General features: G+C 39.6%; 3 protein-coding genes across 14 annotated transcripts in view; all 3 read left to right on the top strand.

The window, feature by feature from the left end:
* The window catches only part of slmapb (sarcolemma associated protein b), a 12,719-nt gene extending 8,831 nt beyond the window's left edge, over nucleotides 1-3,888 (top strand). For 7 of the 9 annotated variants that reach the window (XM_046043258.1, XM_046043260.1, XM_046043257.1 and 4 more), the window contains exons 8-10: nucleotides 2,360-2,494; nucleotides 2,926-3,013; nucleotides 3,431-3,888. In XM_046043258.1, the coding sequence (XP_045899214.1) occupies nucleotides 2,360-2,494; nucleotides 2,926-3,009 (219 nt within the window). In that variant the 3' untranslated portion in view covers nucleotides 3,010-3,013; nucleotides 3,431-3,888. Of the gene's footprint in view, nucleotides 1-48; nucleotides 171-327; nucleotides 500-2,359; nucleotides 2,495-2,925; nucleotides 3,014-3,430 lie in introns of all 9 variants that reach the window. The other 2 variants (XM_046043252.1, XM_046043253.1) reach the window with 2 other exon arrangements.
* Nucleotides 3,889-7,959: 4,071 nt separating this feature from the next.
* On the top strand, nucleotides 7,960-15,498 carry abhd6b (abhydrolase domain containing 6, acylglycerol lipase b). Its single transcript, XM_046043249.1, has 9 exons — nucleotides 7,960-8,318; nucleotides 8,507-8,638; nucleotides 10,592-10,748; nucleotides 12,136-12,249; nucleotides 12,341-12,473; nucleotides 14,488-14,645; nucleotides 14,791-14,845; nucleotides 14,929-15,029; nucleotides 15,254-15,498. Exons 1-9 carry the CDS (start codon nucleotides 8,266-8,268, stop codon nucleotides 15,431-15,433), a joined length of 1,083 nt encoding a protein of 360 aa, XP_045899205.1. The 5' UTR covers nucleotides 7,960-8,265; the 3' UTR covers nucleotides 15,434-15,498.
* A 2,302-nt stretch (nucleotides 15,499-17,800) lies between these two features.
* Nucleotides 17,801-21,191, top strand: kctd6b (potassium channel tetramerization domain containing 6b). 4 transcript variants are annotated; one of them, XM_046043265.1, is made up of 3 exons: nucleotides 17,801-17,998; nucleotides 18,853-18,957; nucleotides 19,557-21,191. In XM_046043265.1, the coding sequence occupies exons 2-3, from the start codon at nucleotides 18,931-18,933 to the stop codon at nucleotides 20,241-20,243; spliced, it is 714 nt and encodes a 237-aa protein (XP_045899221.1). In that variant the 5' UTR covers nucleotides 17,801-17,998; nucleotides 18,853-18,930; the 3' UTR covers nucleotides 20,244-21,191. The 4 variants fall into 4 exon arrangements, with proteins under 4 accessions (XP_045899221.1, XP_045899218.1, XP_045899219.1 ...); XM_046043262.1 differs by having other exon boundaries at nucleotides 17,802-17,969; XM_046043263.1 differs by having other exon boundaries at nucleotides 17,805-17,957.
* The last annotated feature ends 1,292 nt before the right edge of the window (nucleotides 21,192-22,483 follow it).

Raw genomic sequence — 22,483 nt, 5'->3', positions numbered from 1 at the left:
GAAAAGAGCGGTCTGCAAAGTGAGTGTGCTTCTCTCAGGGCTGAGAAGGAGGAACTCCTCAAGACTCACCAGAAAGAGAAGGGCAACCTGCAGAGTGACTGTGCAGCACTGCGCTCTGAGAAAGAGGCAGTGCTGCAGAAACAGAAGCAGCTGGAGAAGGACCTTGCCAGGTCAGTGCACTGAGCTAAGTTACTAAGAGCTCCGCTTCATCCCCACCCCCACCCGTGTGTGTGCTCGACTCTGCTCCAACACCTTTGGCCACACAGTAGGCTATATCACACACCTCTCTTCACCTATTGAACTCCAGTGTTGTTTTGTTTCTGGTAGTTCACGTGCCCAGAACATTGAGCTGACCAATAGCCTCAAAGCCCTTGAGAGATCCCAGCAAGAGTTGGAGAAGAGGCTGGCGGCCCAGCAGCTCCAGCACCAGCAGGATAGCACCAACCTGCAAGCCCAACTGGATGAAGCGGACAGCCGCAGCAAAGTCCTACAGAGAGAGGTATGTTCTTAAAACTTAAAAAGCCATTAACCAAGTGTCGATCTTCTCCGAAACCACCCCATGGAAATAACTTCAATAAGACAGTTACACCCTCTCTATACTTGTTGCTATTCAGTTAAATCCAGTCATGTGACTGATGTAACAGATACAGTTCCATTGCAAGTGCAGCCCAAACTGTCATTTTAGGCTTCAAGTCTTTTATTTTTTATTTTTTTCTCCACTTAAACAGACAAATACATGATTGTATTGACTCAAAACAGTCCTGAGTGTACAGCATCCCTATGGCAGAGTGGCTTCCGTGTGGACACTGCCAGTGCAGCACCAGCTGCTGCTGACATGCTGCTTTATACGCCCAATGTTGACAAGGTGTTAGTGTGTACCAAACTACCTACATGCACACCCAGCAAGGGTTTGATGGTCTCCTTTGAGAGCAAATAGAATTACATTTAAAATTAAACCCATTGTGTACTTTATTGTTGCAGTTTGAATATGGATTGCCTGTAATCAAAATACTGACAGGCTGATACAGTATTTAGATGCAGGAAAAACTAAATACAGAAAACGGCATCACTCGACAAGCTACCCCCAAGATTAGGCATTAGATTAGCATTGGAGTCAGAAGAAATGGATGACATTTCTTTTGAAGAAATGCATAAAAGTAGGACCGAACAGGTCTATGTGAAACTCTGACAATTTAGGGCCATTTAGGACTGATTTTCTACTGTGACCCTCTTGATAAATATAGACCTTGATCCTTTATCTGTGTATCTGGGCCACTGGCTGCTATTTTACTGGGCGTGTGGTATCTTGTTGTTTCAGTAGTTTATTTTTGTGTGTGTGTGTGTGTGTGTGTGTGTGTGTGTGTGTGTGTTTTAATTGCAGCCTAGCTTACACTTGGTTAAAATATCACACAAATTAAGTTTTTTAGATACAAATGGCCGGCATTCAGGACATTAGGATTTGTGATACATGTACAAGACTATCAAGCAGGCAGCAACCTGTAGTCATCTAATCCGAATGTTGTTTTTATATTTATTCTGGTCATTAGAGACTGTGCTTAACCTGGAGAATAGGATGATTTCCCGAGGTTAAAAAGAGCTTTCCCTCTTCCTGTGCCTAGCAGTAGGAGTAATTATGTCACTGAGAATTTTTGCCCAGTTGGGAGTGATTTTCTGATAAATACAGGCTCTGCTCCCATCACCCACTGTGATTTTTCATTGATGGAGTTACCCAGCCCAGAGCACCCAGCCACCAAGCCTGAATGCCGAAGCCAGCACAGAACTGCCCCAACGGTTTCCTCTATCGGCTCGTAGATACCAAGTCTAACTAACTAAAATCTACAAATTTGTTGAAATGACTGCTGTGAATCTCCCAGCTTCTTTCTTAAAACAACAAGGTTCCTCTGGTCCAACAACTCACTTGCTGGTTGCTTGCTGTTGCCTGTGGCGTACTACTTTAGGCTCCCAGTCAGGTTTAGCAGGCTAGGTGGGGATCAGCCACTGGTGTGACACTCGAGACAGGCAGGGCACTGTTGAATAGCAGAAAGCAAAGATGAAGTCATCCTTAACCGCAAGTCATTCATCCCACTGTGGCATTGCCATTCAGTCACTGAATGAAAGTGGAAACTGAGTGCTCTCACAGTGCTCTCTATGTAGGGTAGACTATGCTTGTCCTGTTAAAAGCCTGTGAGAATCTCCCTATATCAATCAGCAATACTCACGAGTGTCTTTTGGCACCAGCATGCTCCCTTGTTAGCTAAATTTGAACCTGAAAATACATTTAAGTGGAAAGAATTAGTCTTTTGATTACTTTTTAGCTAAACATTATACTTTGTATAATTTTACATTTTACTTTATGCAGTATGAGGAGGCTAAGATGGAGCTGTCAGACCTGAAGGAAAAGTATGAGAAGACCGAGCAGGAAAAACAGTCGCTTATAGAAGAACTTGAGGAGTGCAAAGGCAACATGAAAGAATTGCAGGAGAAGGGAACAAAGGTGAGTGCTCATATCATACAATTAAGTTTAAAAAGAATTACAAAAAAAAGCACCATAGCTCTTAGTTGCATAAGAAGCAACATCTTCAGTTGTCTTGGTTTTTTAAGCATGAGCTTTACAGTGTACTGAACATCTGTTTATTTTGTGAACAATCTCCAGTCATAAAAGTTGAATCTTTTGGTAAGATTCACAGACTCACTTATATATATATATATATATTTTTTTTTTTTATCTTAGCACACCTGCTCTCCTCTACTCATCCACTGTCTTTTACTGTTGCTTTTAGACATTGACAGCCGTGTGTGACTCGATCTGTATAAACACCAATTACAGACAAAGACTACTGACTGAGGGGTTAATTAATAAAGCTACACCTAACTAAAGGATGTCCCTTTGCAGTTGATTACTATAATATCCCTTCCCTTCTGTAGACATCCCTATTGCTGCCTGTTCAAGCCATAGTCATCGGCCTTATCCTGGCTTTGCTGTATTGGTGCTTCGGCGCATTGTGGTAGCAAGGTACACATTACTCCTGTCAAGTCAGCCTACATCTTTCATTCTCATCAGTGTCTTTTAGATCATTGCATGACTTAATCAGGTTTTCCTCATTCCCCAGAATGCCTTCCTCGGGGGAAACTCCAAAAAAAATTTAACTTGTCAGAAACTCTAACCTCAAATCATGCAGTTCCAAACATCTGGCATCTGTTTGTCTTGTCTGGATGGCTAATGCTTAACAACCGTTTCTCCCAGTTGGCTTTGGATGGGGTTTATCTTTATCTGAAAGAGCTGGGGTTTTTTTTTTATGTAACTGTCATTATCTGTGCACTGCTTTGGTCTCGCAAGCTCCCTCTGTCAAAGCTTTTTGGCGATCCTTTGGACGGGTGGTTTCATGCGCCGATGCTCATGTTTCCATTTCTGTGTCACCGCTTGTTTCAGAAGCCGTGGATGATCTGGGGGCCCGTAGTTGCCGTGGCTCTGACAGCTGTGACTGCTGCTGTGCTCTTCAGGACCTGAGGACAACTTGCTCAAACACACACACACACACACGTGAAATCCATATTTGTCATCTGATTTCTCCACACTTGCCCCTTATCATATCTGCACTGTTAATTAGGAGGGCTCATACTTAACACTGTTTAATTTTTAGGATGCTCTATTTTAGATGACAGAGGTTAATAAAGGAATGTCAGTTTAGTCTGCAAATGAATAAGGTCGTCTGTTATTTGAAGGAAACCTTGTTGGGTTGTTTTTTAGTTAACTGTCTTGACTTATAGGATTAATGAATGTAAAGAGATATATATGATGGTATTTTAGATGGATCACCTTGGCGTTAGGACCTTCCTAAATGTAACACATCTCTATAACTGTCAGAATAATAAATATTGCCACAATAACTCAGCCCCTAATTGAGTGCATGTTGAATGCCCCAGATACACAATAATACATCAGTTTGTGTTTGTGGTGGGGGCACTGCCAAGATATTCTATCCTATTATAGCCAATATCCATGTAAAAATGTGTTGAGGCCTTTTCAGGACATTTTGGACACACCTGGGGATGATATTTGAAAAGTGTTTAGCTGAGCAGGAATTTTCGTAGCGTGATTAATAGTTCTAGAAGATATTTTTTGTTAATGATGATTGAAGTGATCTAGCCCCAATTGAAAACTCTTGCAAGATTGTTTTCCTTCATTAACAGAATCTAGTTCAGGGCTGTAAGTACCCAAATCCGGTGTGACGGTAAAATATTACAATCTTTTTCTGTTTAAGCACCAGCTACTGTACGTCATATTTCTTTATCTGCTACTCAGATTCAGTTGACATCCTAGCATCACTCACTGTTTCTTAACAAAGGAGGATAATACAAGGAATGCGAGGCACAGTATTGTACTGTCACTGAAAACACAGACCGGGTTAAGTTTAGTCCAACAGACATGTTAATACCTGCTCTAAAATGTTCTTGACCTTTTATTTAAAGATCTTACACCTTAATAGTCATTGCTAGCCGTCACTGAAGCCACCAAGCTTTGTGGAGATGAGGTCAGACCTGCTACAGTAGGTTTTGTTTCTTCTGAGCTCATTGCAACCCCGGATGCATATAGTAAGTCTGAGGTAATTTGTTATTGTGTGTATTTTCTGCCAGATATTGTGTTTTTAATATTTGAGGAAGGGAAATGCATCTTGAGGCATAGTTTTGCTTCTTCACTCCAGCAAATACTTTGTTAGTTTAGATGTCCTCATGTCCCCTGTGTCAGCTCCCTGTAATCCCTCCCTGTATTGCATATGGCATTTAAAGAAGCTGGTTGATGTTGACAGCAGGGAGCAGAGAGTGTTCCTTGGAGAGGAGGTTTTCTCAGGTGAGCACAGCGTTTGCGTCAGCTGGCTAACAATACATCATGGAAAAAGACTGAGATTAACCACGGGATACGCAGTGGTACCGCCAGTACGTGCAATGTGTGGATATACTTATTGGGCACCTGCTATATGACAGAATGACCCTTGCTAACTGATCACACAGGCTGGTATCCACGTGTGAGTCAAAGAAGTCATCTCAATGCACTCTGTGATCTGCTCCTGAAACACACCCCAAAATCTACATATCCCTTGTCATGGTCACAGGATTTAGCCGTTCTGGGTATACAGCAGGAATCACATATGATTCTTGTAGACCTTTAAGAGTTGAATCATGAGTGTTCTCCAGAAACAACATGAAAGACATCATGTTTCAGTGGTAAGATAGTGCTGACCCTGAGATTAGGATAAAAGCTGCATGTGCTGAGACACTGCAGCTCACTCGAATGATACTCTGATGCGTGTGTCCCAGTGAGTTCCTTCTGCAGAAGACTTGAATAAAATTCACAGAAAGACAAGTGTTTGCCATCACAGTTCATTTTTGAATATATAATTTATTTAGTTTCCAGGTTTTTTTCTGCACACCAAAGTATGTGCCAATCATGTTTTTCCTGTAATATTTTGTAAAGGTGAAATCTTTTCTCAAAGGAAGACAGTTTACATAATTTCATGATTTACCACATATACAGTTTCAATAAATAGCAACATAACTCCTCTCTGAAAAATGCAAAGGGGCACTCCATTGACCTGTACACAGAAAGATCAGTTTACTAGTCATGAGGAGTACTACACAGCCTGTGAAAAGAGTTGTGTAATGTCTAATGTTTGAAAATAAATTCCCCTGATGATGTCACAGTGATATCATCATTGCCGTGTTCAGCCCTCTCATTCGTTTCAATGGAGCCAGTCCATTGGCGCTGGAGGGGGGTTTACATCACAGTCATCTCAATGAAAGATAAAATTGTTGCTGCTGTGATAACTTTCCAGAGTGGTAAATATGTAAATTTTAATGTGATACCTCATTGTATTTAATTGTCTCACTTGTACCTTAAACAACAACGCAGCTGTTTACAGTCTGAAAACTTGCTTAGACTACCAATTTACCAAAGGAAGTACTGGGTTACAAACTGGAGGTGTGGGGTTTGAAAGAAGTGGAGGCATAGAAGATCTAATTAAAGATGCCACTCTGTTGCATTATGGGAAATGTAGGATGCAGTTATTTTGGAGGGACTAAAAGTCAGGCTGTCTCAGCCTCTGCTGCGCTTACTTTTAATCCCCAACTTTATGGGAGTGCAGTGCTAAAGTACCCCTGTAAAGGATTGGAGGTGTGACATAATATCACCCAGTGGATCATATGGGTTAATATGACTGCTGACTGTGGGGGCCTTAACATCTGCAAGAAAAGTATAGGGTAAAGCACAGTTACGCCCTTTAGGCAGGCTGGCCACACTGATCTGTGGGAGAGGATGCAGTATGTTTCTCAACAGGATAAGAAGTCTGTTGCTAAATAGCTCCAAACGAAGTCAGTAACCCCATGTGGATGAGTCGTCCATTCATGACGCATCTTATCCTCATTTTTGTTGTGCTACATCAGCTCTGTCATCTCTGTTCTGCAGGCTTTGCTGTGTCAAGGATCCCTCTCAGGATTCAATGTGACTACCCGGATGATGTGGCTAATGTGATGTGAGGCTCTAGCTCAGTAAACCTGGGAAAAATGTTGTGTATGGGTGCCTTATGAGCAGATTGACGACGGCCTCTCTGTCCTATATAAACTCAAATATGTGAATCATTCCCACGCATGGTGAGCTTCTCTGCACTGTGGCTGCGTCCATTTGTTCTGCTCTAGTTTGCATGTAGGTCATCTGTAGTGGACCAGAGATGTGGCAGAATGGCAGCTGTACACTAGCTTTAAATTATATTACTACTGATTAATGTCAAAGTCCTTTTACACAGATTGTGAACAAGGTGAAAAAGGTAACCTCCTCAAAGTGTCTGATACAGAGATTCAAATCTGTTGGCCACAGCTCGATCAGATGTCTGTACCCACATCCCTTAAAGCATCAGTGTCAGCTGAAGCAGATTCGTGCAAAAAAAAAAAGCCTTCACAGCTTCACTACTGACTGCAAACAGGGGACACAGTCTGCCTCGGTCATGACACCCAGTGGAGAGTTTTGGACATGAAGCCTAAGCTTGAAATCGGATATGCATGCATTTGTATGTATTCAAACTAACAGTGGAGATAGAAAACACACCCGGTGACTTAGTAATGCTCCTTTGATTGAGGGTGCTCAAAGTCAGTTAAACAGTACGTACCAACAAATGAAGTAGGCCTATGTTTATTTTTTAATGATACCATTTAAGAATTTACTTTAAGAATTAACTTTATTTCAATTATGGCAATAACTAAGAAATTTTCCAGAGCATGACTGGTTTTTATTCTTCCTCTGTGTTACAGAACCCGCAGCTAGTAACAAAAAACAGTTTTGTCTGCATTGTTACAGCATTGTACTCACTGATAATTCATTTGATACCCCTAAATGAGCTCCCTAATTACATGACACATTTACAGCATCCTAATATATAAAACCCAAAGCCATCTCCATTGACATCCTTATCTTTATGAAATGAAATAAAGCTTGTGGAAATGTGCTGTAAGAAATATGCACAAATATAATGGAATTGCTACTTTAATCTTGATTAGCTATGAAATTACACCCATGAAAAGAAAGCGAAATGTAATTTTGCCACTGTAATCTGATTTTCTTCCTTTTGTGAACCCTCAAACAGAATGATCAGGCCAGATATCCTTGTTACAAACCTCCTTATGTCTGGATCATTGCTTGTGGGCAGGTGGATTTGTTTGTATGCTGTGTATATGATTGAAGAGAGGCATATTTGTATACCTCATTTCCACTGCAACTTTGGCCAGTAATCATTAGTTACACACCAGTAAAATAATTTCCTGTAGTTGATTGTATTCACTTTACTCACTGTAGCTGCTTAAAGTGCTAAACACTGCTGTTGATAATTTATTTAATTCACAGGGGTTATCCCATGTGTCCATATGCTGTTTCTTTATTGCTGTGATGAACGAAAGCTGTTTATATTTTTTTTTTGCTGAGAGTTTTGACTGTGTACAGCCTGGACTGGAGCAAATTCTGGCCTGTACGTTCACTTTAAAAGATTGACCGGAATAAGTTGTGGCCCGGTTTCCGCCAATGATGAGTAATAATCAATGACTTTATCCAGAGCAAACATAATCTGCCGGGACTGACTGCACTCCACAGGGACAGTTTATTTTTATTTCAAATTTCAGAAAGATAAGTTGACTATCTATGCTTGCAACAAATCGACAGTACCTGCAAACAAGCTAAAGAGTCTGTGTGTTTGAAAACTATTCGCCAATTGAAGCAGGGGTCACATGTGTCTGCCTGCGACAGGAGGAACAAGGAGGGAAGAAAGAAAATCTAAAAAGTAAGTTTTTACATTTTTGGAAAGCCATGTTGTGGCACGGCAGGATGTTTCATGTTATTTTGCTGAGTTATTATTTATTATCTCAACAAAACATTGTATGGATGTTGGACACTGTCTTTTACCCCTCCCCCGACTTGTTATTCTCATGGAATACTGCATGTAATGTGTGTGTTCATGTATTTTTTTAGGTGGGCCATGGCAGCTGATCTAGATTTGGTGAACCTGCTAATCATTGCAGGGGGAACGCTGGCTATTCCCATCCTGGCCTTTGTTGCTTCTGTACTCCTCTGGCCCTCAGCACTCATTAAAGTCTATTACTGGTAAGGTCAATAATTGTGTTGTCCTGCCTTTCACTTTATATTTTTAATACCTGATGTGAATGCCAGAAGTAATTATTCTACCACAAACATTTTACAATAAATGACCAAGTACTGATGACAAAATGTGCCACTTTTCTTTATATTTTCATTCACTGAAAGCTATATGATGTTTATCTAAATATATTCAAACCCAAGGCTAAATGTTTTTTATGGCTGCACCATACCTTGTCCTGTGCTTCATTTTATTGACTTTCCCCCAAATATCAGCCTGAGTCATAAAACAATACTAATCTTCCCATACGTAGCCTACATTAAAGCATTGTTGGTCACTTTAATTTTATAAAAGAGATCCCTCACAGTCCGGCAACAGTCTATTAGAGAGGAACCACACTCTGCTACAGACCAACCACAGTCTGTAGGATGAAACACATCCAGACCCAGGGAGGACAGTCTGTTATAGGCCAACTACAGCCTGCCACAGTCTAATCCAGTCTGCCATATACAGTGTCATGAATAAAAAACAGCAAATATGCCCACATACATGGATTTTATTAAGAAAAGACAACTGTCAACAAAACGATCATATGGCGATGTTAGAGACCCAGAATGGTGTTGAGCAGCAGCCCCACCAGATGTAACTGGCCCGAGTTGTACTCATGTATATAGGTTGTCGGCTACTGCACCGTCCTGACTCGAACCGACGGGAGGCAGGAGGCAGACGCGCTAGCAAGGGGGATAAAGCCCATGGGCCCTAGCGTCGGTTGCTAGTGCGTCTGTTAAGGTGTCGGGGAACTTTACTCACAGCACAGCCTAGCTAGCTACTGCTGCACAAATAAAGGACAAAGACAGACAGAAACACCCCCACCTTGTGTCTGTGTGGACTTTACATGATCTATCCTGTGTCTACTTGGGTTTTGTCCTGGTGCTCCGCGTTTCCTCCCACAGTCCAAAGACATACATGTTAGGCTAATTGGAAACTCCAAATTGCCCCGAATCCTTAAAAAATACTTAATGGAAAAGGAAATAAAACCAAATGAAAGTTCAATCATATTTCTGCATGTGTCTGATTCTCTGAATATAGATATACACAATTGTATAAGATTATGGTTGGTAAAAAGTACTATTGTCAAAAATTGCTTTTTTAAGTTATGATTTAAACATCACTGAAGTCCTATAGGACAGGATCAATGTTAAATATGTCCTTCCAAATGCTATCTTAGGCACTGGTACTTTTTTTTTTAAAATATATAATGGCCAAGATAATAAATTATAGGTAAACTGTAAGTAGCCTAAGTAAATTGTGTACAGCAGCACATCTGGCATATCACACATACAGTAAATTACCTGAATGACAATAGCTAATTCAGAGAAATACTTTGAGATGTATTACAGTATCAGAAACTTGAATTCATGTCCATGAAAAGCATTGAGGTTTAGTCCCATCTTACAGCGGATTTTATCCCCTCGTTGCCCTGCAACGTGCCACAGTTAATTAAAATTATTTTGCTCAGACATTCCTCCAGCAGGAGTTTGTTTCAAAGGTCAACCTGCATTTGAACCTGCAGCGCTGAGTGAGTGTAGCCTGTGGATTCCCAGGGGTCTCTAAAAACGTGATCTGTTTGCAGCCAAAATGGACTGGGGGAACAATTACAGCAATCAATAACCCAACGTACATGTAGACATGTGACTGTTGTAAAGAGAAGTGATAAAATGTGAGCCCATCCTTTAAAAAGATTAATGTGACCTTTATTAACATGAAAGCGCATGTCAAGTAATATTTTGCCTCAACATGAAACCCTAAATCTATCTATCTAGCAGTAACATAAAGAAGATAGCAATGTTGGCAACACATGGTCATAAATATTTGTATGCCCATTGTCACTTGACCCAAATTTGCATTCCAGTGCCATCATTTCTGTGTGTATAAACTCAAACATATCTGATCTTCTTCAGGTACTGGAGAAGGACTCTGGGCCTGCAAGTGCGCTACGCAGACTGTGGTGGCTATCGTTTCTGTTACTCCTACAGAGGAAAGCCTGGAACAAGACCCTCCATTTTAATGCTGCATGGCTTCTCTACTCACAAAGACATGTGGCTGACTGTTGTCAAGGTCAGGGGGTCTGCAACACTAAACAGTTTGTGGCTAGGAACTCATCCAGCCATGACAGCAAACATAACTAGATCACTAAAATCTTAATTCTAATGTAAATCAAGACCATTTTCATAGAGCAAATTTTTTTTTTTTTTTAAACCTGTCCTGCCCAGCAGCCTGAGTATGATGACCTGGATACCATATTGTGCCAGACAGATTTTACTTTAACAAGATAGTATTAATATACTCCTTTGTCTGTTTTATTATTTATTTAATTATGTATTGATTTGTCACCGGGCCGGACAGGGGGGCAGACACGGGGATGGGGGGGCACAAACAGACAGCACAGAGAAAGGACAAGACCTGTAAGAGAAGGGGGATGGAAGGTGGGGACAACAGGGAAAAGCAGTGGGAAACAGCAATTGCAGAAAGCAACGAAACCTGCAATAGAACAGAGAGGGGGGCTTGGGGAGGAGAAAAACAACAACAAACAAACACAAACAAAAACAAACAATAAAAATAATAACAATAGTAAAAGACAACCAGCCGAACCGCAGCAATAAACAGCTGACATAGTATGACAACTATAAGAAAAATTAAAACAAGAAACAGTCCAGTACACTAAATAAGCAACACAGCACAGCCATGAGAGCTGGAATAATAACAATTAATTTAAAAAAGTAACTGAAAGAAAAGCATCAGGAATAGAGCAAATTTACCTTATGCATAAATATTTTTACTTCAGGATTGTGAGGACATACATGTGGAAGCAAAGGCAATAAAGATTTGAATCTCATAAGCATCAGCAACACTTAACTGTGATATTAAATCACTAATGAATTCACATATTCTTATAAAATATATCATATTGTACTTGCTTATATATCACTGAATTTATTATTATTAATAATTTTTATTTATGTGGTTTGAATTCCCCTCTTTGACATTTTTAAAAAAAATGTCAAAGAGGGGAATTTAAAATAAATTTAAAATAAACTATATTCAAGTTGCTCACATTTAATTTGTCATTTTTGGATCTAAAAGTTAAAGTAAGGTCAAAAAATTGTGTTGTGTGCTCAGGAAAATTTACCAAAATCCAAATCAAATTTGGACTCATGCAGACTGAACAGGATGAGATGCCAGACCTCGGTCCAATCAAGTTAAAGTCTATCAGTCACATGAAAATTAAATTCAGATGAGCTACTAGATACACTGGTCTTCCAAATTTATGAAGTCTTAAAGTGACCTGGAAATTTCACAGAGGGGAATTCAAACCACATAAATAGCTTTTCATAATAAAACTTTCAGTGCTGTAAATTCAGTGATATTTACGTTTCAATGTAAAATTTCACAACTAGGTGTTGTTATTATTATTAGCTGTACTTTCTCCCTTCTACTGCTTTAGTATCTACCAAAACATCTGCACATCGTGTGTGTGGACATGCCTGGCCATGAGGGAACAACACGCACCAGCACAGAGGATTATTCCATTAAGGGGCAGGTCAGAAGGATTCATCAGGTATGTTGAAGGGACAACAATGAGACATGTGGGTGCAATTATCAAGCACCTAAATCACTAAGTCACTGTTTTTGTCCCTCATTTTTCTCAGTTTGTGGAAACCATTCGCTTAAGTAGGAAACCTTTCCATCTGGTTGGAACCTCCATGGGGGGAAATGTAGCCGGGGTTTATGCAGCCTGCTACCCTTCAGATATCTGTAGCATGACTCTCATTTGTCCAGACGGTCAGTCACTTTGTGTGTGTGTGTGTGTGTGTGTGTGTGTGTGTGTGTATACACAACATTATCAATGTACATTTCAGATTTGTTCTTTTTTTTTCAAAAGCAGAAACAGGTAAATATTTTTACTTTGAAGAGTCACTCTCATTTCTTCTGTGGCTCTGGAAGGAGCTTTTGAAAGCGTGAGGATTTAACCCTAATTGTCATAGTAATATCATCTGGGTTATCTCTGCCTGGGCTGGGAGTATCTAAATACTATGAAGTACCAAAAACAAAAACAACAACCTTGTTACATAAAGTGCAGGTGATGTTAGCATGTTGGAGAAGCTAACATGTTAGCTTCCTAAAACCATGCAAAACATATCCTCTTGAATAAAACTGAAAATAGAAACCTCTCTGTGACAGTGTTTAATTTCAGTAAATTACATGTTCCTAAACTCATACTGCCTTTAAAATGTATACACAAACTGAAATTTAAAAACATATTTTACAGTATTTTTTAACTCCTTCATGCTCAGGATAAAACAGATAACAGCATGGTTGCGGCTGTGGCTCAGGAGATAGAGCGGGTTGGCCGTTAATTGGAAGGTCGGCGGTTCAATCCCTTGCTCCCCCTGGTAGTGTCCTTGGGCAAGATACTGAACCCCGAATTGCCCCTGGCGGCTATTCCGCCAGTGTATGAGTGAGTGTGAATGTTAGTTTCCGTTTGAGCACTTAGGCTCAGTGTATGAATGTGTGTGACTGGTGAATGCAGATATAGTGTAAAAGCGCTTTGAGTGGTCGAAAAGACTAGAAAGGCGCTATACAAGTACGGAGCATTTACATTTACATGGTTAACCTGATTCACTGACAACACACAAAAACACCAAATACAACAAGCTAATATTTAATAGCACATTTTCACCTAATGTTAAACTGCTTATGTTCATTACAAATATCTTTATAAAAGAGTTTTATAACACTTAGAGTTATAATACTCTTTGTTCGACTTTCTTAGATTTTTATTTCAGTTATGGCAATTTGTAGTTTTTTTTACAGAAGATACTGTTACCCTCACATTCTGAGCTAAAGGACTTAAATTAACCATAGGAGTAGCTTATTTGCTATAATACTTTTGTGACAGAAAAGGAAGTGACACAACTCATGCTTGGGTGCCCTAGTCTCCTCCCGCTACGTCCTCAAAACAGGTCATTTGTCAAGTGTCCTAAATGACATGTAAAATGTCTTAAAACTACTTAAAAACCTTAAGTACGTTATGTAAGTCAAAAGATGTTTAACATATGGTAAACGCTGTGAAACGGTCGTAGTTTGGTTAGGTTTAGGCAATAAAACTACTTAGTTCTAGGATCTAAGATCTAGGATTGGGTTAAAATAAATACATTACGTTAGACACGTAAGTCATCTAAAAATGTTATTTAACTTAAAATATGTCACCTTTGGCTTTCTTCCACACAGGACTTGAACCTCAGTCTCCTGAGTCAGTGTCCTGAGCTTACTTGATCCTCCATCCATGTTTTCTCTGATGTGCTGGGTGTGTGAGAAGTGTTACCCAATCAGCAGCGACATGTACATAAAGCCATATTAAAAAGGCAATGAAACACAGTGCGCTTGCGTACACAACAGGGTGTTCAAGGCACCACCGTTAAGTTGCATTATGGGAAATGTAGGATCCAACATTTTAAGTGCTTGCCCCATTGGCCTACTAGAAACTAAAAGTCTGGATAGCTCAGCTTCTGCTGCTTCAAATTAAATTTGGAAGTGCAGCAGGAGTGCCCGAACACTGAGCATAGATTAATTTCATGTCTACAATCATTTGCTGTGTATGACATTTCATTTGATTACCAGTTTGTCTTTAAACATTGTGATATAATAGTGATGACAGAATTATTATAACACACACACACACACACACACACACACACACTCTTATTATTTATTATACATTTGTAGCTTGCAATTTTGCTTAATATGAGCGTGTTTCATCAGTTTCTAATCAGAAAACACAAATTTTATCCTGCAGGTATAAGACATCCATGTGAGACCAAATTTGACAATCATCTGCAGGACCTGGAGCACAGCAATTACACATTAAACATCCCGCTGATCCCTACTACACCCGAAGAGATGGAGGACATGTTCAGACTTTGTTCTCATGTTCGCTTTAAAATCCCCCAGCAGGTCAGCTCAACACTGGATTTCACTGTGTGTGCACTTACAGTGTATGGCAATGGCACAGATATAGTTGCAGAATAATATTCCCCTCACTACATTCTTCAAAAGCAGCTACATTTTGTGGATTTTTAAACATGTTTTCATTGTTTAGATTCTCCAAGGATTGGTAGATGTACGGCAGCCTCACAACACATTTTACCAAGAAGGTTAGTTTACTTTGTTCTGAAAATTTCCCATGTAAGCGTACAGTATGTGACCTACTATTAATTTTGTTTCCTTTTATTATTAGTATTTATGGAGATTATTGGTGAGAAATCAAGATATGCCTTACAGGAGCACTTACATCTGATCACTGCACCTTTACAAGTGATATGGGGCAAACAAGACCAGGTAACGTTTGATGTTCCACTAATACAGTGACTCAGCAACGCCTGTTTAAATACAGGAATGACCTGGATGCTTTTGCTTCAAAATAATCCTAGTAATATTGTTGCTGTGTACAAATGTGTACCTGAGGGTGGTGGCTCAGGTGTCTCTAGCTACTCAAGTCTGAACAGAGAAACTTCAATCACATATCTACATAGAGACATGATGATTGTCCTGTATTTGCCCAGGTGGTGGATGTCTCTGGAGCTACAGTCATTGCAGAGGTGTTGCCTGGATGCAGAGTGGACCTGCTGGAGAACTGTGGACACTCTGTGGTGATGGAGAGGCCTTGTCGGACAGCCAAACTCATCCTGGAGTTCATCATCTTACAGCAAGATGCCAGGGGCGGCACAAAGAAATCTTCCTGAATCAAAGACTTTCGATCATTTCTGCAATGCTTCACATGTTCCTTGTACGTGACATGCATATGTAGACAGACGTCCAAGCTACATTAAGACAGTAAACAAGGTTTATTGTGTCCCAGCATTTATTAGATGACATAACAAATCACATTTAGTTTTTAATGTAAACTGGATCCTGACAATAAAAGTCCCAAACATTTAAGGGCGTGTGGCTGTGTTCAGATGTGTGAATGTCGTCATGCTGTGGTGCCTATGGTTGCAGCAGGACGTCCTCCCCTAGCGGGTGTAGCCTAATGCGGTCAAGTGAACCGTCATTCATGTTCAGAAATTTGAGGTGCTCGCGTATTCTGACCTTTATGGTAAATGGCTTTGAAATGGCCCAGAGCCAGCTGACAAGTAGGTTTAGCGACTTTATTCTAACATTTTTCTCATTTTCCAATGACAAGAGTTGCAGTATGCACGTCTTACCTAAAGAAAGGCTATGAAATCTTAATGTACGCGACGCGAGCACACTACATACAATACAATTTATCAAATTGCGTCGGACTTGGTGACCCTAACGTGTGGATTCACATGTGACCACGTCCGGTTTTCAAAATAAGGTGTTACCACATACCAAATCCACAGCCTATCTATGTATATAATTCAGATTCATTTGATTGCATTCACAGGAAGTATGAATTATGTTAGTCTACCTATGTCCCCTAAGTTAAAAAGATTCCAGTATTCATCCGCAGTAGGCTACCATTGGAGCTGTGGGTAGAATTTGACAGAACATTTTTATCTGCTTATGGCAAACAGGTAACTTACTAACAGCATCATGTGTCAGCATCATGAGAGGGTCCTACACCACCACCATAATAAGTCATTATTTCTCCTGAGAAAGAGAGTGAGTAATTTTGTTTATTTTTTTATTTTTTTTTTTACAATTTTTGTAACATAAAATAATGTTAAGTGTATATTAATGTAAATCCAGGGGGACATTTGTAACGCTCTTTGTTTAATTTCCTAATCTAACTAAATGTAATTTGGGAGTACTTATATCATTGTTCAGCATCAGCGTGTTAAGAAATAGAAAATGTAGTAGTAAGAAACAGTCTACTTCTTAAGAAGACATAAAACACAGTGTTATCCTGTCAGATTGGTACATCTTAAAATGGCAGATAACACCCTGTCAACACGTCCATTTTGAAAGACTTAAGACGTTTAAAATTGGGTACTACTAATTCACCAGTTTAAGAGGGTGAAACCCCACATTTAGTAATTGCAAAAAAGGGTTATTTAATGAATTGGGTGTAGAAAATAATATTAATTAATTCATTAATATTGATGTGGTTACTTATTGAGAAAAAAATGGCTTGTATAAGAAGGGATATTGGATTACTCAAATACTACATAGTAAAAGTACTTCATAGTATTTATGCAAGTAGTGTAAGAAGTACAGAAGTAATTTATTAAGTAGGCTAATGCAAATGTCAGCAGACAGCAGAAAATAACACGTCAAATTACACCAAACATCTATGGTAAAAAACTATATCTGTTGTCATGTCTACTCTCAAATATTTAGCTTACTTTGGTAATTCTCTAAATTTCTACAATGCAAGGCTTAATTTTTAATATGTATGAACTAGTCATAGTAGTCAACTATCTGGTCATAATTACACTGAACTCAAATCTATCAATCATTGCCAGAAATTATTGAGCAATGTGTTTTTATAGCATTTCAAGTTTCAACTAGAAGTTATTTCAAGGACGAAATGTGGGACTCTTACTCTGTACATTGATACAGTACAAATGCTTGATTTATTTTCAGTCTGTATCTAGTCATAGCTGTCCTAATCTCAAACCGGTCATTGACAGAAATTATGGAGCTATGTGTTTTTTACAGCACCTATAGCATCAGACTTGAAGTAATTTCAAGGTACAAATGTAGAACTTTTACTTTGAAAATTCTCTATATTCATACAGCACATCTGCTTGATCTTCAGTCTAGATGATTTCAGAGTTATCCTGAACTCAAATGTATGAGTTGTCAGGAATTATTTAGGCCTATACAATATTTTTCCAGCAACTCAAAATCAAAGAAAAGTCATATCCGTTGATTGCTATCCCTAATGCTGAACAGGGTTACAGTGAAAGTTTCAGCAAACCTTTTGATGACAGTTTAAATATGAAGACATTATGAATGTGTTATATTTATCAAAAACTGTAAACTAAAACTGGGCAAACGTTATTATTATTTTATTTGACACATAATGTGTAATATAATGTCATTTGTACTTGGCATATCAAATGTGAGAAACGGTTGCCTTTCGTCCTTTTTGGCCGCTCCAAGCACCTGCACCGTAACAGCAGGAGTAGACGCGCATGTAAATTAACGCGGCGGCTCACCTGACTGTGCGGTTTTGCTGCAGCCTGGATCAGAGCACAGCTGCTCGTCCCCGATGCGACCAGCGGAAAACATCACTGACTCTCTGGCTGTACCGTTAAATGCCAACCGCAGACCGCTGTTTCTGGACAAAAAAGACAAGTAGGCAAGAAAGTGAGCTGGTGATGCTTTGTTACTTCCAGGTAGTCTAGTTAAGATCCCACCGTTAACCTTAGTAGTAACCTCAGTTAACTGCAGCTAACGCCAATGGCTCGTGGACTGCTAGCTTTGTTAGCCTGCTAGCTAGCGACTAGCTAGCAGGCTACGTTCCAGTGTCGTTCATTTAACGTTAATGCTACGTACCTCAGTGCATCCAAGCTGGATTTACAACTTAACAACACAGTTGATCTTTACAAAAGGCATTTTTGTTGCTTGCGATATCAGCTAGTTAGCCAGCGTGCTTCATTTTCATTGTAGAGACAGTTAAATGCATTGACGTTGGTTGGCTAACGTTACTTTGAACACTAATTAGCTATAAAACAAAAAAACAAATAATTGTAATATTTCACTAGCGCTCACAACTTAATTAGATAGTTCTGTCGCGATGTTGCTATATAATTGGGTAATTTACTAAATGTAAATTAATGGGGTTTATTCATTCAGTAGCACCGGATTTCACTTTCAGTTTATTTGGCATTATGATTTATGTTGATGAATCACTTCTGCTCCTGTTTTTGTTATACAAAAATAGTTTAAAGATGTCCATGTTTCTGGTTTCATCTTCACTAGAAATACCAGGGTAATGAGTTTTTAAAAAAATCGGTATTTGTTTTTAACCAAGTCAGAAACCAGGTGATTAAAAAGTTTTAAATTGCTGTTAGCTGGGGAGATTATTTGTATAGATACTCTATTTTAATCCACAAAGAGAGCATCAAGTAAACAGGCTTGCAGGTAGATCATTGATGTTACTCATGTAATTAAACACACTCAAAGAGACCCACACGATTGTGTCCCTCATCTTTGTACAGCTCATGTTAATGTGACTGTTTTTTCACAGGTGAAATAGAAGTAAGCCAAAACCGCACCTGTTCCCTCTCTATTTTGGTTCTGACCAAGTGTGGGTATTTTTCTACAAATGGATAATGGAGACTGGGGACATAAGGTAAGAGATGTATAGAAGTCAGACTAGAATAAGAACAATGTGAGATGTTTGTTTCTGATAAAGACATGTTGGCTGATTTTTATGATAAGTCCACCCTGTTCCCACTTTAGTTTACATCTAGCGTCTGAAACTAACCCTGGACTCACACAGGGAACACCTTCGCTGCAGTTTTGTTCTGTGCTTTGCCCAGCATCAACTCACACTGACTAAGCGTTTCAGGAGCGGAGTAAAATTGACTGGATTTTCTATGCTGTTCGGTGTCTGACTTCCTGCCTGGTTCAACTGCTCTGTGCTGCTTGATGTGGCTTCCGTCAAAAATAGACTCGCTGCGTATTCTCCAATGAGCAGAGAGCTGCTTCTGGGAAACGCTGCGGTGCATTTGTTGTGACCTCAGCCATTGACTAGATTGGCTGCAGCGCAGCCGTAACATGGTGCTGGCGTTCCCTGTGTGAGTCCAGGGTAATGCAGTCTAGACTCCATTTATTTGAGCTGGGTGTGCATAATAAATTTGGAGCTGAAATTCACACTGTTCATGATATCACCTACAACTACTGAATGCAAAAACATGTGATTCCTTTCTCTGTTCCTTTTTTCCCTAGATGACTACTCCCGTTACCTTGAACGTGGGAGGCCACATGTACACCACCAGTTTATCCACTCTGCAGCGCTATCCAGACTCCATGCTGGGTGCCATGTTCCGGGGAGATTTCCCCACAACTCGCGATTCCCAGGGGAATTATTTCATTGATCGTGATGGAACACTTTTCCGGTACATCCTGAACTTTCTGCGAACGTCTGAGCTTACCCTCCCTGTGGACTTCACAGAGACAGACCTCCTCAGGAAAGAAGCAGACTTCTACCAGATTGAACCTCTGATCCAGTGCCTTAACGATCCCAAACCGCTGTACCCTCCCGACATCTTCGAGCAGGTTGTGGAGCTCTCTAGTACTCGGAAACTGTCAAAATATTCAAACCCAGTGGCTGTCATCATCACGCAGCTAACCATAACTACAAAGGTTCACGGCCTGCTGGAAGGTATTTCCAACAACTTCACCAAGTGGAACAAACACATGATGGACACCAGAGACTGCCAGGTTTCGTTCACCTTTGGACCATGTGACTACCATCAAGAGGTGTCCCTAAGGGTTCACCTCATGGACTATATAATGAAACAAGGCTTCACCATCCGCAACACACGTGTGCATCATATGAGTGAGCGCGCAAACGAGAACACGGTGGAGCATCATTGGACTTTCTGTAGGCCTGCTCACAAAGTTGAAGACTGAGTCGCAGCACAGTTGTTGTGTGTGACATTACGGTTTGATTTGTCTTCATATAACACAAATCATGATTTTAAATAAAAAAAGAACATAATTGACCCCTTTTTCAGTTATGTATCACTTTTCCCCACATATTTTGATCAATATGTGGTACAGAGTGCAAGGCTCAGTGTCCAGTTTGCAAAAAGACAGGGAAATGACACTTATTGATTTATTGCCCTGTTTGAAAGTTTGATCTTTACTATAAAATTCTTATCTGTGCTACCACTACATATTTCACTTACCTTGAATAACTAATACTTCATTAATGTTACGTCTACAAAACAGCTTTTCTTGTGAAGCAGAAAAACCCTATAGCAATGGTTTTATCTATTAATACCCCAATGATGCTAAAAAAAAGTGTGGGTACACTGATTTTCATCGGAATAATTGTGATTGAATGTGGTCCCAATACCTGTGTCTGTTATAAAGTGATTGTAAACAGGTAGCCATGATTTGAGAATACATACAGTATCAAATCTACATCTAAACATGCATTACTGTAAATTTAAATCACAATTTGAGAGGAAAAGATGAGTTTGTACCCCTAGACAAGCTGTCTTGGCCATGTTTTGGACTAGAGACACTGAAAGAATTTTTTGGGATCCCAAGTAGTCAGGAGGGTACTTTAAAAATAATAAATCTTGATTATCTTTAGCCCAATTTCTTTCAAGTGAGTTAACAGTAGATCTTAAAATTAGTCTCTTATCTCTGTATTATCTCCCTGTACGGTACTATTTCTTACAACCCTAGTTGTTGTTGCATGTGTCGTGTGTGTGTGTGTGTGTGTGTGTGTATTTGCTCTGTGCGCTTTGCAGTATTATGTCAGTGTTACACTTAAGAACTCATAACAACAGTGATGTGTTTGATCATTCCAGCTAAAATAAACCCATTTGTGTATTTATCAGTCATTAATTTTTCTTTACGGTTGAGTTTTTTTTAACTCCTTAACTCTAACTCTGATACTTTGCACCACACCTCCTACTGTGTGTCAGTTCTCCAAACACATTTAATAGGTATTTAAGCAATATGGCATCATTTTATTTCAGTATTTTGTTCAAAAGATTTTCAGGCAAAGGTGCATTCATAGTTCATGGAGATCTGTCAGTTGTAAAGCATAAATAAATGATGGCAGCAAAACATCATTTTCCCCATCAGATTACAAATCTCTTGAGAAAATTGAATGCTAGGAACAATATGTTTCAGTCATTGCAGTTCTCATTCACGGTTTGAAAATTAGGAATAAGTGTCACGTAAACCTTTTTTCATTTGTTATTTTGTATGCCAGTGCAACCCTACGACATCATTTTGATTTCCACTAGGTGACCTATTTTGTAGATAATTTATTGAATCCCAATAGAAAAGGCATTGGAAAACTAGAAACGCGCTGAAAGGTCCCATCATTTCATCGATGTAACAGCAGATTATTTTTGTGGATACACTACATGTTTTAAAGTGTACAGCTTTAACCTGTGTGAGCAGTTGAAATTAACATACGGTTAACTTGGTTATGAGCTATTGAGTGCGAACCCAGATGTCAGACTTCAGGTCCTATTATTCATCTTGTGTTGCCAGCCATCAGATTCTTATGGATCACAGCGGTGAGCGAGCCTCGGACACTCAGGTGTCAGGCCCTCAACGTCTCACCCATAGTTTGGGGGGGGAGCTTTGAAGTCCAGATTCCCAGACTCCAGCCGTGCACGGTTTTACCTTCAGCTCCGAGTGTCAGAGTCCTCACGCGTGTGATCCTGCCGACAACGCCAAAATTGTGATGGCAATTCGAGTTTTCAAATAAACAGCTTTGGCAAACTTGTCTTCCTGTGAATTTTATTCAAGTCTTCTGGAGAAGGAACTCACATGGACACACGCATCAGAGTATCATCCGAGTGAGCTGCTGTGTCTTAGCACATGCAGCTTTTTTCCCATTGCATGGGTCAGTGACTTTTCTTTCCAGACGTTGAAAGAAATTTATGGTTCCATGTAGAAGCTTGATGCATTATGTTTTGACTGACGTTGGCAGCCACAGAGAAGCCAAGAGATGTGAAATCCCTGAATAAGTATTAGTGATATACCGAATCAGGCCGATTTCTGGCATTTTGAGATAATTGACATTGGCCGATAATGATGGCAATCACAAGCCTGATATATATCCTGCTTAATGACAGCAAAACAAACACCATTACTGGCTAGTGAAGTATTATAGTATA

The sequence above is a fragment of the Micropterus dolomieu genome, unplaced genomic scaffold (assembly GCF_021292245.1).
Source record: "Micropterus dolomieu isolate WLL.071019.BEF.003 ecotype Adirondacks unplaced genomic scaffold, ASM2129224v1 scaffold_151, whole genome shotgun sequence".
NCBI lineage: Eukaryota > Metazoa > Chordata > Actinopteri > Centrarchiformes > Centrarchidae > Micropterus > Micropterus dolomieu.
The sequence above is the reverse complement of the archived record's forward strand: the minus strand, read 5'-3'. Positions and strand labels throughout refer to the sequence as shown.

What these genes read in the sequence shown, in the direction of transcription:
- abhd6b (XM_046043249.1), top strand. Translation starts at nt 8,266, where the DNA reads ATGTGTCTGCCTGCGACAGGAGGAACAAGGAGGGAAGAAAGAAAATCT. An exon ending in GCTTTAAAATCCCCCAGCAG is followed by an intron (nt 14,646 to 14,790) that starts GTCAGCTCAACA and finishes TTCATTGTTTAG; the next exon opens with ATTCTCCAAGGATTGGTAGA. An exon ending in CAACACATTTTACCAAGAAG is followed by an intron (nt 14,846 to 14,928) that starts GTTAGTTTACTT and finishes TTTTATTATTAG; the next exon opens with TATTTATGGAGATTATTGGT.
- kctd6b (XM_046043265.1), top strand. Translation starts at nt 18,931, where the DNA reads ATGGATAATGGAGACTGGGGACATAAG. An exon ending in ATGGAGACTGGGGACATAAG is followed by an intron (nt 18,958 to 19,556) that starts GTAAGAGATGTA and finishes TTTTTTCCCTAG; the next exon opens with ATGACTACTCCCGTTACCTT.